Genomic DNA, 15,452 nt, shown 5'->3' with positions numbered 1-15,452 from the left:
CATTATGCCATAGTAGTGCCCCCAAATCATTAGTAAAGCTCAGACAAAAACTCATTCACAAATAAAAATTGGTACATCATATCAGATTCTGAGTGTGAGTCCCAAGAGCAGCTTAATACATCATTTACAATGCAAACAAAAATAGATATATTGACATAATTACAGATAAAATTTATGACAAGCAATGTTTTTTCCTCTTAATTAAAAATCTCTGTACAGATAAATATGCAAAAAACATTACAGCGCAATAATGAGCAATACATAGTGTTAAACATTATTGGATACGCTGTAGTGTTCCCAGTTCAAGAAAGGATGGTTAAAAACATATTCCACATGAGCAAATATATGAACTTACCTGATTATGGCATCCTGTGTTCTGTTCTACTGGGCGAGGAGGGATCAGCAGCTGTCAGCTCACACAGGCAGTGGGGAGCAGGAATAGAGGGCAGTGGTCGAAGCAGAAATTTAGGAGTGGGGGTATAGAAAATATAAGTGAATGGAGTATGAAGGCTTGATTTTTTATTTTTTTTAACACTTGTCCCCTCTGTGCATTTCCATTCTTCATTACTACTTGTGTTTTATGATGGCTGCATCCCTGACATTCCCATTCTTAAGATGTCTCTCCCTTTACACTTTCTTTTACCTATGCCCCTGCACCACCTTCTCCGCTGTCTCTAACAAATCTTCCTGTACCACCTACTCCCCTGGCTCTCTCACACGTCTTCCTGCACCCTCTACCCCCCGGTTCTCTCACTCCTCTTCCTGCACTCCCTACCACCCTGGCTCTCTCACCCCCTCTCCCAGAACCCCCTTCCCCTTTGGCTCTCTCACCCCCTCTCCCAGCACCCCCTTCCCCTTTGGCTCTCTCACCCCCTCTCCCAGAACCCCCTTCCCCTTTGGCTCTCTCACCCCCTCTCCCAGCACCCCCTGGCTCTCTCACCCCCTCTCCCAGAACCCCCTTCCCCTTTGGCTCTCTCACCCCCTCTCCCAGCACCCCCTGGCTCTCTCACCCCTTCTCCTAGCAACCCCTGGCTCTCTCACCCCTCTCACAGCACCTCTTCCCCTTTGGCTCTCTCACCCCCTTCGGCTCTCTCACCCCCTTTCCCAGCACCCCCTTTGGCTCTCTCACCCCCTCTCCCAGCACCCCCTGGCTCTCACCCCCTCTCCCAGCACCCCCTTCAGCTCTCTCACCCCCTCTCCCAGCACCCCCTTCAGCTCTCTCACCCCCTCTCCCAGCACCCCCTTCAGCTCTCTCACCCCCTCTCCCAGCACCCCCTTCAGCTCTCTCTCCCCCTTTCTCAGAACCCCCTTCAGCTCTCTCTCCCCCTTTCCCAGCACCCCCTTCAGCTCTCTCACCCCCTCTCCCAGCACCCCCTTCGGCTCTCTCACCCCCTCTCCCAGCACCCCCTTTGGCTCTCTCACCCCCTCTCCCAGCACCCCCTTCGGCTCTCTCACCCCCTCTCCCAGCACCCCCTGGCTCTCACCCCCTCTCCCAGCATGCCCTGGCTCTCACCCCCTCTCCCTGCACCCCTTTCGGCTCTCTCACCCCCTCTCCCAGCACCCCCTGGCTCTCACCCCCTTTCCCAGCACCCCGGGCTCTCACCCCCGCGGCCCCCCCCCCTCCGAAAATCGCGGCACCCCCGCGACCCCCCCCCCCAAAAAAAATCGCGGCACCCCCGCGACTCCCCCTAAAATCGCGGGCACCCCCCCGAAAATCGCGGCACCCCCGCGACCCCCCCCCCCGAAAATCGCGGCACCCCCGCGACCCCCTCCCCCCCGAAAATCGCGGCACCCCCCCTCTTCAGTAAAAGAAAAAACAAATTAAAAAAAAAAGTAAACTCACCAGTGTAACTGGCTGCACAGCATAACGGGGGAGGGAGCTGGGGAGCGCGCAGCAGAGGTGGCTGGTTCCTGAACCCAGCCACCAAGAAGACAGGGGGAGTCGGGCCGGCCCATATAGCCATCGGCCCTTCTGGCATTTGCCAGAAGTGCCAGATGGCCAGTCCGGCCCTGACCTGGAGTGTCACAGGTTAGCCAACACTGATATAGACCCTCCAAACCATCAAACATCTGAGGCATTCCATGCATTGTTAGTAATATGTTTTATTGTGATAGAACTGCTTAATTATACAGTGATATTACATATGGTATGCGTATATTGAAAAGTCGTAGTAAGTGTCTATAACTCCTCATTTGATACAGGAAGAACCCCAGCCAAGTTGATGTGAGAACGGAGAGGATTTTTCTAGAAGTAGCAGAATTACATAGGAAACACCTGGGAGGACAGCTTTTGTTTGGTCCAGATGGCTTCTTGTATATTTTTCTAGGAGATGGAATGATAACTATTGATGATATGGAAGAAATGGATGGTTTGAGGTAAAAGTACAAACATTTAAAAAGTACATTGTTTGACATGATTATGGTAATTCCATGTGTCCCTGAAGATAGTCGCTTCACAAATATAGTACAGTAGTCTAATTTCTTAACATTGCATTTAAGTGCTAAATTTGTACTTAACCATTAGCTATCGATCATATGTGATTTCATTGTCTACTATGTACTAGACAGACAAATGCTGTTTACTGATTAGTTGCTGCAGTTCATGGCAAATTGTGCACCTAAATGTTATGTAAGCAAATGAGCTGCATTGTACATCATTTCATATGCTGCTGATGCGCAGAGTTTTTCAGTGATGTCACTGGCTGCTTGTGAATGGATAAGCATCGTTTTGCAAGCAAATACATTACCGGTGTTGTGCATTACCTCATTACTGATACAGCATAGTCATGGAAGTCGAACGAGTGTGAGATGCCTTTTAATTAAGCATCTGTATATGTTTTGTAAATTACTGGTGGTCAGCATTATACTTACACATGAGCTTGTTATTAAAATAAATTCAAAACTGAATGTAGAGATGAAGGGAATTTGATAGGGGGTCTCAAAACTCATTGATATGGTAATACTATATATGGTTTCGTTTTACTAGATCACTAAATTGTGAATTGTGCATTTTATTTGAGCGAAACAACATTCACATGAATGGACAAAATAAGTTAAAGTATGTGTAAGTTATGTCATTGGTATATACATACTGTAATAGTGAATCATTTGTGAAAAAATGGAAGTTGCTTCACATTGTGTAAAAATCGCACAAATTTCCTTTTGAAAAAATGCTAAAATTGCACCCAGCAAATGACACATTTCTTGTCTTTTTGAATTATTTAGTGACTTCACAGGATCAGTACTGAGAGTGGATGTTGATATTGATGGGTGCAGTGCTCTATATTCTATTCCGAAAAGTAATCCTCATTTTAATAGCACTAACCAACCCCCTGAAATCTTTGCTCACGGACTACATAACCCAGGCAGGTAAGCCAAAGGCATTTGCTGTGACTTCTTCAACTTCACAGATTCTAATATTTCTTGTATAATCAAACCAAGGCATCTTTAGAGATCATACCCTATGCAAATATATATTTACAGTACTGTGATACCTTTTATAAATTAAGCCTTCTAGTAATAAATGCATAGATATATTAGGAGAGGAATATATTGTTATACAGTATAGATCCATTCAGTTATAGATCCATTCAGTTATAGATCATACTGTGCCCATGTTGTGTGCAAAACTGAATGCCAGCCCATTTCGACCACTGTATACGTATTCAAATTATCAGGACAACTGGTTCCAATAATTGTATTAACTTAACTGGGACCTAAAAGTGAGTATGGGGTGGATTTTAATTTCATTTTTAAAATCATATGAGCCCTAAATATAAGACAAAAATATATATAAAAAAGCAATAACCAGACTGCAAAATAATAAATAATATCCATAAAGGATGGATTGTATCAGTTAAAATCATCAGAAGAGATGCAGAAAAAATGTCAAGAAATGATAAAAAAGGGATTCTGAATCCAAAAGAAAGACATGGAGAAGATGTGCAGTATGTACTGAATTGACCTGTATTGGGCGCAGGTACATTGCAGTGGTAGAGGCTGGTTGTTAGATTTGGTTTGAAAAACTATTTTATTTTTATCTGGATCCCAAAACATTAATTTTGTGTTCCTATTATTATTATTATTATTATTATTATTATTATTATTATTATTATTATGAAACTCTTTAAAACATTCTACACTTTAAACAACGTAACCTATGTTTTTGTTGCAGGTGTCCATACAAATAAAAAACACACAGATATAACAATTTATTGGCCAAGTAGTAACGTGTTAATTCCACAAGAGTTGCAAGAAACAGCTCATGATAACATATGGGATAATGTATCCAGTACTATAAATTATAAGGATATAGACTACACCAACCATTTCAACAACCATATAAAGGCACAAAGCCTCAGGGCAAGTGTAGAAGTCTAATATCTGTAATGTAGCAGCGGTGGGAACAATATTCCTTATACTGTAATGCAAAAGCTTTCCTAACAAACACTGAAATGAACTCACAGTTTATACACAGACGATTTACAAGAGTTTATACATACTTTGAGCATCACTTGTGTGTTCTAAAATGTTTGCTTAATTGAATGACTGTTTATTGCTTTGTTTTGTTGTGTAGATGCGCTGTTGATCATCATTCCAAAGATAGTAGTATGAATTTAACAATTATTTGCTCGGATTCAAGCTCCAAGAACAGGTCAAATGCAAGAATCTTACAGATCATAAAAGGAAAAGATTATGGTAGGCTATATTGCGATATTATCTGCCTTTCTACAATTGCTAATATGTTTATGCACTTATAATGGCACACATTGCAGTATACTACATTAGTCCAAATTAGAGCATATGTCAGAAACAGAAGATTTTTTCTTTCTTCAGGAAATAGCTCATTGTAAGATGTGTCATTACTCTAATGTAAGTCTATTTATTAAGCTCCCTGAGGTCTACCATTGAAACCGCTGATCTTATTTACATTGCTCACAAAATATTTTTCTTTTGGAAACTGGTTCTGCTCTCGTTTTTTTCATCCTAATTACATATGTCATGATTAAGTACTTCAATCCTTTTTATTTTCAGCCATTAACTATGATTGATTAAACTGTTTCTTAAAGCATTTTCTCAATTAGATTTAAAGTGATCTCTTCATATCATTTGGTTTTTGGTATGTTGTTAAAACAAGAACATTTGGTTTTGTCTTGGATCTCTTTAGCCAACTCTTGTATTTATTGAGCAGATCATGCTATTAGACTATGTAACTTGGGATTTCTGTAACTAACTCCAATCAAGGCAGAAATATGCAAAACGGTGTAAACATCAGTATGTAACATTTTTAGTTTTTCACCTGGAGGTCTGTTTATTTTCACGTAACAGAGTAAGTTACCTATTTACTAAATAGTAATGAAAAACACTTTGCAATAATATTCAACATATTCAAATTTAAGACATTAAACAGTAAAATAAAGTCACTATTTAACATTTACATGTATGCAAGTCTGTGTATAACTGAGCTAACTATATGTGGCCACAATATTCTTTCACTCCTAGAGGAGTGAAAGGCTCTAGACAGCGAGTTGTCATCTTATGAGTGAGGCGCTTCTCGAGCTAAACAGGCAGTGATTTATCATCGCCATCATCAATATGATTTATGATATATATGATGTATTTATTTATATAGCACCAGCAAATTTTACCAGCACTTTACAATTGGGAACAAACATTAATAAAATAAAACTGGGTAATACATACATACAGAGAGGTAAGAGGGGCCTGCTCGCAAGCTTACAATCTATGGGACAATGGGAGTTTTATACTCAAGGGTAAGTGCTTCATCATATTGCATATTGGTCCAGCTAAACTGCATAGGTAAAAAGTATTGAGTGGGCTGTGTGATCAGACACACAACAATGCTGGTCAGAGGGTTGTCTTGTGTTAGCTGTGTAGAGGGTGGTAATAGGGTAACCTGGGCAGATTAAGATGGTGGTTGAGGTATATTATAAGCTTCCCTGAAGAGGTGGGTTTTCAGAGAACGCTTGAAGTTTTGAAGACTAGAGGAAATTCTTATTGTGCGAGGGAGTCAATTCCACAAAATGGGTGCAGCCCGAAAAAAATTCTGTAACCGGGAATGGGAGGATGTGATAAGAGTGAAAGAGAGATACAGATCTTGTGCAGAACGGAGGTGTCGATTTGGGAAATATTTTGAGACAAGTGAGGAAATGTATGTCGGTCCAATTTTGTTGACGGACTTGTATGTTAGTAGAAGAATTTTACATTGGATTCGTTGAAATACAGGCAACCAATGTAGAGACTGACAGAGTGACTCAGCAGAGGAAGAACGATTTGCAAGGAAAATCAATCTAGCTGTGGGCATGCAAAATAGATAGTAGGGATTTGCGTCTGATTTTGGGAAGACCATTAAAGAGGGAATTGCAATAGTTGATGCTGGAGATGATGAGTGCATGAATTAAGGTTTTGCTGTGTCTTGTGTGAGATATGTGTGTATTCCGGAAATGTTTGTTAGATATATATAACATGATTTAGATATAGAGTCAATGTGGGGAACAAATAGATAGTTGTGAGTCAAGGATTACACCTACCGTGTTTCCCCGATAATAAGACACTGTCTTATTTTTTTTTGGGATAAAAAAACAGCATAGGGCTTATTTTCGGGGTAGGTCTTATTTTAATTAACATTTAAAGCATTTTCAAGAAACAGGCAAATGTGAACAAAAAATCCTACCATTATTCAAAAATGGTCATGTCATCTTCTTCAACAACATCATCATAAGTGTCCATACCCCGAATTCCGGCCTGGATTTCTTGCGCCTCCATTTCCTGCAGAAGAAGTGGACCCAATCTGTCATGTCCAGCAATATAGCTCTCCGTAAATGAGCATGTCTTGTCCAGCTAGCCTGCTCGTAGTGCATTGGCGACACAGCTGTCAGTAATTTTATCCCATGACTTCTTCACCCAAATCACGACCTCTTGCAGACGGGGCTTCACAAAGTTTCCACGCTGATATCTTTCCATTCTATTTTCAATGTAGTCATTGACTTCCATGCGCAAATGGTCCTTGAAAGGCTTGTTTATTGCAATATCAAGGGTCTGAAGATAGGCAGTCATTCCTGCGGGAATCATTACTTGATCTATTCTTCTCTCTGCAAGGAAGATCTTCATGTCTTTAGCGCGGTGAGTGCTGGCTGAATCCCAGACGATCAGACCTCTTTGGTCACCTCGCAAAACACGTGGCAGCATTAAATCCAGCCACTTCCTTATAACTGCTTGTGTGCACCAGGCTTTTTCGGTTTCAAGAACGTAAATGCCTGAAACACGTTCAATCTTATCTTTCTTGCCCTTACTGATGATTAGAGGTGTGGCTTTCCATCCAGACGAATTGCCAAAACACAGGTAACCCGTGCACTTTCGTAGCCAGTGGTGGGAATGTAGATTGACGTGGCACCCCTGTGATTAACTGTCGTTTGAGATCCTTGACCCATAAACACTGCAGTTTCATCCATAGCAATCATATTGCAGGTTTGGTATTTTGAAAAGTCGATCCCATCAACAAAGGACTTGAATGCAAGTGCACGTTTAATAACTTCAACATCTTCCAGCTTAAACAGTGTTGTTGATCTTCTTAGAGACAGTTCATACCACTGAAGGAAACCGTCCAACCAGTGTTGTGATGCTTTGAATCCTTCTGGGACCATTCAAACTGTGGTGCCATTGCAAGGGCAAATGCTTGAATATCAGCCCTGCGTACAACCAACACCTTTGCTCTCCTGTCAGCAATCCATTCAGCAATGATGTCTTCCAACTCAGGATATAAGGGTTGCCGACCTGATCCAGACCTGCGCTTCTTAGCTTTTCCCTCATCCACCTGTTGAGTGAGCTTATTGTACTCCGCTCGCCATTTTCGAACCATTCTGAGATCCAACATCTTTTCTTTACAGAAAGCTGAAAGATTCTTGCCTTGTGAGTCCTCCACAATTGCTTTCTTATACTCAACGGTATAGCTCTTCCTTTTTGCACTCATGTCTGGGGGTCAAAACAGACAGGATAAGAAATAAAATGATGACTGTTATGCCCCCTCAGTGCTGCTTTTTTTCCTTATCATGCCCCCTCAGTGCTGCTTTTTTTCCTTATCATGCCCCCTCAGTGCTGCTTTTTTTCCTTATCATGCCCCCTCAGTGCTGCTTTTTTTCCTTATCATGCCCCCTCAGTGCTGCTTTTTTTCCTTATCATGCCCCCTCAGTCTTTTTTTTACTTTACTTACTGTTTTTTTCCTTCTTCTCTCTCCTTCTTTTCTGTTCTCTCCTCCGCGGCGCTGCTACCGATGACGCTGGCACGCAGGTGGGAGGGTGCGTGAGCGCTGGCTGCAGCTGTGATTGGATGCCACAGCGGCATCCATTTCATGCAGGGAGGCGGAGTTGGGGCCATGTTTTGACGTGCAGGGACCATTATAAATCGGGATTAAGGTAGGGCTTATTTACAGGGTAGGGCTTATTTTGGACCATTAATGAAAACCGGGGGTAGGGCTTATTATCGGGGTAGGGCTAATTATCGGGGAAACACGGTAGGTAGCGAATTTGCGCAGTGGGATTTATGGTCATGTTATGAACAGAAATACAAATGTCAGGCAGGAAGCTTCTGTTTTTGGGTGGGAATATTATTAATTCTGTTTGTGAAAGATTGAGTGTGAGTTGGCGAGAGGACGTCCAAGATGAAATGGCAGAGAGACAGTAGCTCACAGATGGTGAGAGACCAGGAGAGGATAGATAAATTTGTGTATCATCCGCATAGAGATGATACTGAAATCCAAAGAGCTTATTAGTTTTTCAAGAGAAGTGGTGTAAATAGAAAATAGCAGAGGACCTAGGACTGAACCTTGTGGTACTCCAACTGATAAAGGAAGTGGAGCGGAGTTGGATCCAGAGAAATTAACACTGAAAGAGCGATTAAATAAGTAGGATGAGAACCAAGATAGGACAGTGCCTTCAAGACTTAGGGATTGTAGCGTTTGTATGAGGATGAGTGGTCAATAGTGTCAAATGCAGCAGAGAGATCCAGGAGAATTAGAAGTGAGTAATTGCCTTTAGTATTTGCTGTGATCAAATCATTGACAACCTTGGTCAGTGCAGTCTCTGTGGAGTGTTGAGAGTGAAAGCCTGACTGAAGGGAATCCAGTAGGTTGTTTGCTGTAAGAAAGTGTATGAGGCGTGTGTCGGCAATTCTCTCGAGAAGCTTGGGGGGCCTGGGAGCTGAGAGATGGGGCGGTAATTTGAGAGAGAGTTTGGGTCAGAATTTAGTTTTTTTCAGAATAGAAGTAATTGAAAGATATTTGTTGATTCATACAAAATTATTTTGGTAATAACATATTTATATAAGAACACTGATAGAGCAGGAAAAGTATGTATATGATGTGTGTGTAAAATCACAGATATATAGAAAAACAATGAAATACAATCGTGTGCAGGCGCGGGCTGGCAGAGTTCAGCCTGGGGGGCGCCCAGGCGGCTGCATCCCATGACACGCGATGCGGCCGCATCCCGTGTCATGGGATGCGGCCGCCGGTAAAACTCAGCCAAAATTGCCTCCGGGGGGCGGCTGGCCGGCCTCCCAGCCGGCCATAACAGCAGTGAGAATGAGCGGCCCGGGGGACCGATGCCCCCCTGACCCCCAGGCCAGCCCGCCCATGATCATGTGTCTGACCTTTTCCCATATGGCTACTTCGTGTTGGGTTTATTTTAGTTGAATAAATAATTACAAAGTAACTGAGATCATATTTATCACATTTTTGGACTTGGTGAGGATTAGATAACTGATAATTATGTCCTGATATGTAACAATAGAAATTTTGAAGAGGATATACTTAAAATTCTAATGTCATAAAATAAGCACAAATTATTTGCTTAGCTATGCTTGGGCCTTTGTATGGACACCATCCCTCCCAACTGTCCCAATCTAGGGTGGAGATTCCTAATTTGAGGGCACTGTTCCACCATCCCATCCACTGACTCCTTTGTATTGGGAGGTCGAGAGGTATGTGATGTATGCCGAGCAGTATGTGCAGTTCATTGCTGCTCTACATAGCAAAACAGCAGTGAATGGGTGCAGCACAGAACCCCTTAAATGTGTGCTGTATTGAAGATATGTTTTTAGGTGAAGGGGTGGGGGCTAGGAACGACAAGCACTCTGCAAAATTAAACATATGCCTTAGTGGGAAGTGACCATGCCCCTTTTAAGTCTGTGTGCCCACATAGTCCCGATTCCCCAACAATGAAATTTGGGAGGTATGGGACATTGATTTGTTTCTCAGCCACAACGTCAATCACTCGTATCTGCTGTGCTGTAAGCTGATTGCTGGAGCAGATAGGAAATTACATGGAAAGAAAAAACTGATGTAGCTTAGTAAATCTATATATGTTTGGTGGAAACTCAACTTTAAAAATTAAACATGTGGACTCCAATTTTATACATAATATAATATTATGTACTGTAAATAGATAGTTAAATACATTTTGATGTTACTTAAATAGTGTTCACTTAAATCTACAATGCAACACAGCAAAATAAAGTAAATTCTACATGGTGTCAACGCACAAAAGTCATCCCTGGGGCAAAGTTTAAAAAAAATAAATGTGATTTGGTGCTGCAAATGCAAGCAGACAATTATTCCGAACATTATTACAATGACAATCATTTTTAACTGGAAAAGGATTAACAAATCTACTTATATAACCCTCACCCTGGTCCTGAGAGGGGTGTTGCAGATGTGTTGTGTGCAAATTACTCTCTCTCTTCTGACTGCACAGTGTGTCCACCCAAGTCTTCTCTACTGCACCCTGTGGGGATGTGGGTAGCAGCCAGGAGGTGACTTGGGAGAACCTTTTAAATCCTGGACTCAATGCAGGTTCAGGGTTGTCTCTCTTTCTGGGATGTCAGGGTTGTCTCTCTCTCTGGGATGTCACTGCCTCCCACGACTGCTCCTCCTCTCCACTGTTGTCTCACCCCCTCTTTATGTCCTCTTCTTGCCAGGTTTGTGCCGGTGGGCTCTCCTCACTAGCTCCACCCTCCTTAGTCCTCTCCTTATTTCCTCCTTCCTCGCAGCAGCAGGGTCTGCAAAGATCTGAATCCAGTGGAATATCGCCCAGCTTCCCCAGCAACCTTTTACTGATAAATTGCCCAATTGAAGATTTTCTATCGCTGAGATAGGCAGTGATAGGAAATCTTTAAATCACAAATTCATTTATAAGGTTTTATAACAAAATCTATATGAAGATTAACATTAGACTATGACTGTGCTGAATCATTGATAGATAGTTAAGTTGCATTAAAAAGCTTTTTATAGTTTCATAAACAGTCAGATTCACCATAACATATACGTGAAGGACAGTTGATTATCTAGCCCTAGTTTATTGTATTTTCTATATATTTACCTATATTAAACAAAATATGTTGTTTACATTATTCCATTATCCAGAAAGTTATTTGGACAACAAATTATCTATGTACTGTTTTGGCCTAATGCTACAACAGTTCCTTTTCTTTTTCAGAAAGTGAGCTTCCACTTTTAGAATTCAAGCCAATGAGCAGCGGGCAAACAGTTGGTGGTTTCATATACAGAGGCTGTCAATCAGAACGCCTGTATGGAAGCTACGTATTTGGCGACCGTTATGGGTATGTTATAATCTTTTTGTTTTCAGACTCGGAATATCTATATACTGTAGCATTTTCGTTTGCACAGGTTAGTTTGTGAAAAATAAAGTGGGAGCTAGTCAACCAGGAATGAGATGGATGCAATATATATAGAGTTCCCTTCAGTTTGTACTGCCCTGTTTACTATATAAGGCTGGTGGCTTACCTACTTTGGGAACATTGTTCAAAAAATTGCATTATTACTTGCATTATTGCAGCATACTTTTCTTTAATACATTCCATGCCATTCTTGGATGTCTATCAATTTGTACCCGGCCCACTTGTGTCACATGACTCATTCTGAAAGTGCTACAAAATAGAATACAGAACAGTCAGTACAGATTTGTATGTTTGTTGCTGGTTGGTATATCTGTGCCAGCCACCTGTTTATAAGATGTATGCAAAGGGAATGTTAAGTAGCACAAAAATCACATGCAGATAGCACAATTGCTTGTTCAGGGTGTGAAGTTTGAACCTGAGATGTTGTATTACGCCCAGTACACCATGGGGCTATATTTACTAAACTGCAGGTTTTAAAAAGTGGAGATGTTGCCTATAGCAACCAATCAGATTCTAGTTATCATTTAGTTAGTACATTCTACAAAATGACAGCTAGAATCTGATTGGTTGCTATAGGCAACATTCAAACCCGCAGCTGAGTAAATATACCCCTATGATGTTTTCTGGAACAGTGATTGGATGCATACACCAGATAGGAAGAAGATGCATAGATCTATTTCTCTGTTATCTCATTTATAAAGATGCTCTAGGAGTAGATGTTACATTATGGTCATTAAATTAAATTAATTCAATTTTATTAAAGTACTTATTGTCCTAGAATTTATGCCTCAGAAAATGGCTAATGACTCTATTTTATATAATTATACCATTTAAGCCCTTTAACAGGAGGATATTAATATTTTAGATTAGCTATATGTATAAAATACATTCGTTAGTTAACAGAGTGTTAACTGTATGTCTGTACTCACTACATTAGTATATTGTTCAAATATGTGTAGTAGCATTTAAGACAGTACTAACGTTTTATCTGTCAATCAGTAACAAATAACTTAGTTATGTAAAATTGTTTGTTTTATGGGTTTAAACATTTGCATCACATAAAGTAAATTACTGTGATAAGCATTTGCTTAACGCATGCTCATTCTCAACCTAAGAATAACTAGGCAATAATTTAAAGTTGTCTGAAGATAAAAAATGAATTAATGTTAAATTATTAACTTTTCACGGTTGTTTGTAAGCAGGAACAAGTGATGGTTCTGTCGTTTCAGAAACTTTATCACACTCCATCAAAACGCCATCACTAAACAGTGGCAGGAGAAACCATTCTGTCTCGGCAGTGGAGCTTCCTGCAGAGGACCCTTCACAGGTCACATACTGGGATTTGGAGAAGATGAACTAGGTACAATGCACTGAATAAATCCATGAACCATACTGCAAACAGACATTTTCTTAGATTTATTTGTAATGTTTCACAATATGTTTTATTTTATGTTGCTGCTTATTAAATATACACAAAGCAGGCATGCTTCTTAAATGACATAAGGAGAAGAAAGCATACCACTTACCAGTGCTGTTGTTATACATATATACACAACATGGCAAAATCTCAGAACAACTTTCAGGTCTATTACTTATAAGTAAAATCTAATAATACAGCAGAAACAAATCCCCAAAAAGTTTTGCTAAATCACACACAAAACATAGTATATCCCTGAGAAAGCACCAATCAATGGCGTAATCGCAAACAGCTAATAAAAAGTGGTTGATTAGTGCCAGAGACCATCACCATAATCATCCACTATGCATCACAACTGCTCCTGACCATCTGCAAATAATATAGCTTTATCAGGCGTATATATGTATTTTTCCCAGTCTACATCCATTCGCAATCACGCAACACGCCCTTACTGTACTTGGCCTAAGTTAGAGTGCCCCATCTTGGCTCTCCAGGTGCAGGCTGGTGTAAGTGTCAGAATCACACAAGTCTGCATGGACCCACTTTCTGGGTACACACAGAGTGATTTCATGCAAATTACGTTATACAATCTGGCGTAGAACTCACCCCGATATGTGTACAAGTTGACTTATACCCCATTCACACTGACTAAAAGACCCAGGTTTTTGCTGGAACGAGCCCCGATGACCCGGGTTCAGGCTCAGTGTGAATGGGTCCCTCTCCATCTACCCAGGTCAGATAACCCGGGAATTAGACCAGGGTGTTTTGCAGGGTTATTCCCGGGTCTGACCTGGGCAGACACCAGTGTGAACAGTGAGACCCGGGTTTATCAGCCCGGGTCTCACATAATACTTTTGAATAGTTAAAAAAAAAACATCACCAGAGGAGCTAATGAGAGCTCCTCTTGTGATGTTGCCAGGGAGAGACAGGCTGACTAGTGTTCAGTGTGAACACAGTCTACCTGAGTATTTGTCAGGGTCGGAGGATCTGCTCCCCAGCAATATCCCGGCTTCATATACCTGGGATATTGCCGGGGTGGCAATCTGAAAGTGGTATAAGTCACAAATCCGGATAAAGATCTTATTTACATGCCATTGTAAATTAAAATCCATATATGAATATTTTAAATACAAGTAAGTTATTTTAAATCTATTCTGAGAGCGCAAATAGTTGTGCAGATATGTACAGAATGCAGTATTCATAACAATGCTAATTTAAATATTTAATACTTGTGATTCAGTTTCATTTGCACTTTTCCTCTTTTCTCTAAGCATAGTGTAAAATCTTCTCTAGTCTTCTGTTTGCACTAAAGCACATGCAAAGTCTTTGTAAATACAGTTATTTGCAGGAAAATCCAGAATACCTTTAGAATACACTTTTTGGACATTAATAGCCTTACTCCCTTCACTAGTCCTGACTCCTTTACTGCAGCTGATCTTGACAGATAGCCAGCTGGGCTGTACAACCATGGATATACTGCAAAAAGTTAACCCTTAGTACTTCAGGAAAACTGTTTAGTTTAAATTTATTTCAGTCAAAGGCAGCAGAAAATTATAAAGATTACTAAAGGTTAAAAATCAATGAAATCTAAAATTTTTACCAAAAGTCAAAATACATACACTATGGGGCATATTCAATTGTTGGCGTTACTGCCTAAGGTAACGCAGCGCGCGCACTATTACCGTCATTACGGTAATAGTGCACGTAAATACCGTTATTACTGTACTTTTCTCGCTGGATTTCAGCTCGCGGCTCAGGGAGCTGCGAGCTGAAATCCGGCTTAGTATTACCGTAATAACGGTAATACTTTTTCCGTGGCGGAAACCGCCAGCAATTAAATATACCCCTATATATAATAATTATGTAATCAGAGAGAATACAATAACAATCATATTTTGTTTAGGCTTTGCAAAACTTATCCCATTTTTGTTGACTGCTTATAGTTAATTCCTGCATTCATCCAACATCCTACTTTAATATGTTACTGCTTGTGATCCTATTAAAGTGTGACATCTCAGAACTTTGGTGATGCATAAGTGTCAGGTGTAGGATGACAATTGCAGAATGCCAATGGCAATATCTTAATATTTACCTAAGCACAGGCAACAGGTACAATACGCATAGCATGTGGTAATTGAATGAATTAAAAGTAAACAGAGATGGTGGAATATTTAAAACACTTCAAAAGTTTTCTCATATAATAAAATGGATTTATTTTTCTGATGGTTAAGTTAATATACCTGTTCACCATCCGCTAGTGACTTTAAATAATAGGATTCATTTATGACAGATGAGCACAGATAACTGCAGAGGGCGATTTGTC

At 40.6% G+C, this 15,452-nt stretch overlaps 1 protein-coding gene across 1 annotated transcript in view; it reads left to right on the top strand.

Moving 5' to 3' along the window:
• HHIP (hedgehog interacting protein) overlaps positions 1–15,452 on the top strand; it is a 112,151-nt gene that overhangs the window by 70,284 nt on the left and 26,415 nt on the right. Inside the window, exons 6-10 of the mRNA XM_075199217.1 lie at positions 2,203–2,376; positions 3,226–3,369; positions 4,577–4,698; positions 11,511–11,634; positions 12,942–13,072. Of these exons, the coding sequence (XP_075055318.1) occupies positions 2,203–2,376; positions 3,226–3,369; positions 4,577–4,698; positions 11,511–11,634; positions 12,942–13,072 (695 nt within the window). The remainder of the gene's footprint in view (positions 1–2,202; positions 2,377–3,225; positions 3,370–4,576; positions 4,699–11,510; positions 11,635–12,941; positions 13,073–15,452) is intronic.

Source organism: Mixophyes fleayi, chromosome 1, assembly GCF_038048845.1.
Source record: "Mixophyes fleayi isolate aMixFle1 chromosome 1, aMixFle1.hap1, whole genome shotgun sequence".
Taxonomy (NCBI): domain Eukaryota; kingdom Metazoa; phylum Chordata; class Amphibia; order Anura; family Limnodynastidae; genus Mixophyes; species Mixophyes fleayi.
Note: the sequence above shows the minus strand (reverse complement) of the source record. Positions and strands in the feature narration are given on the sequence as shown.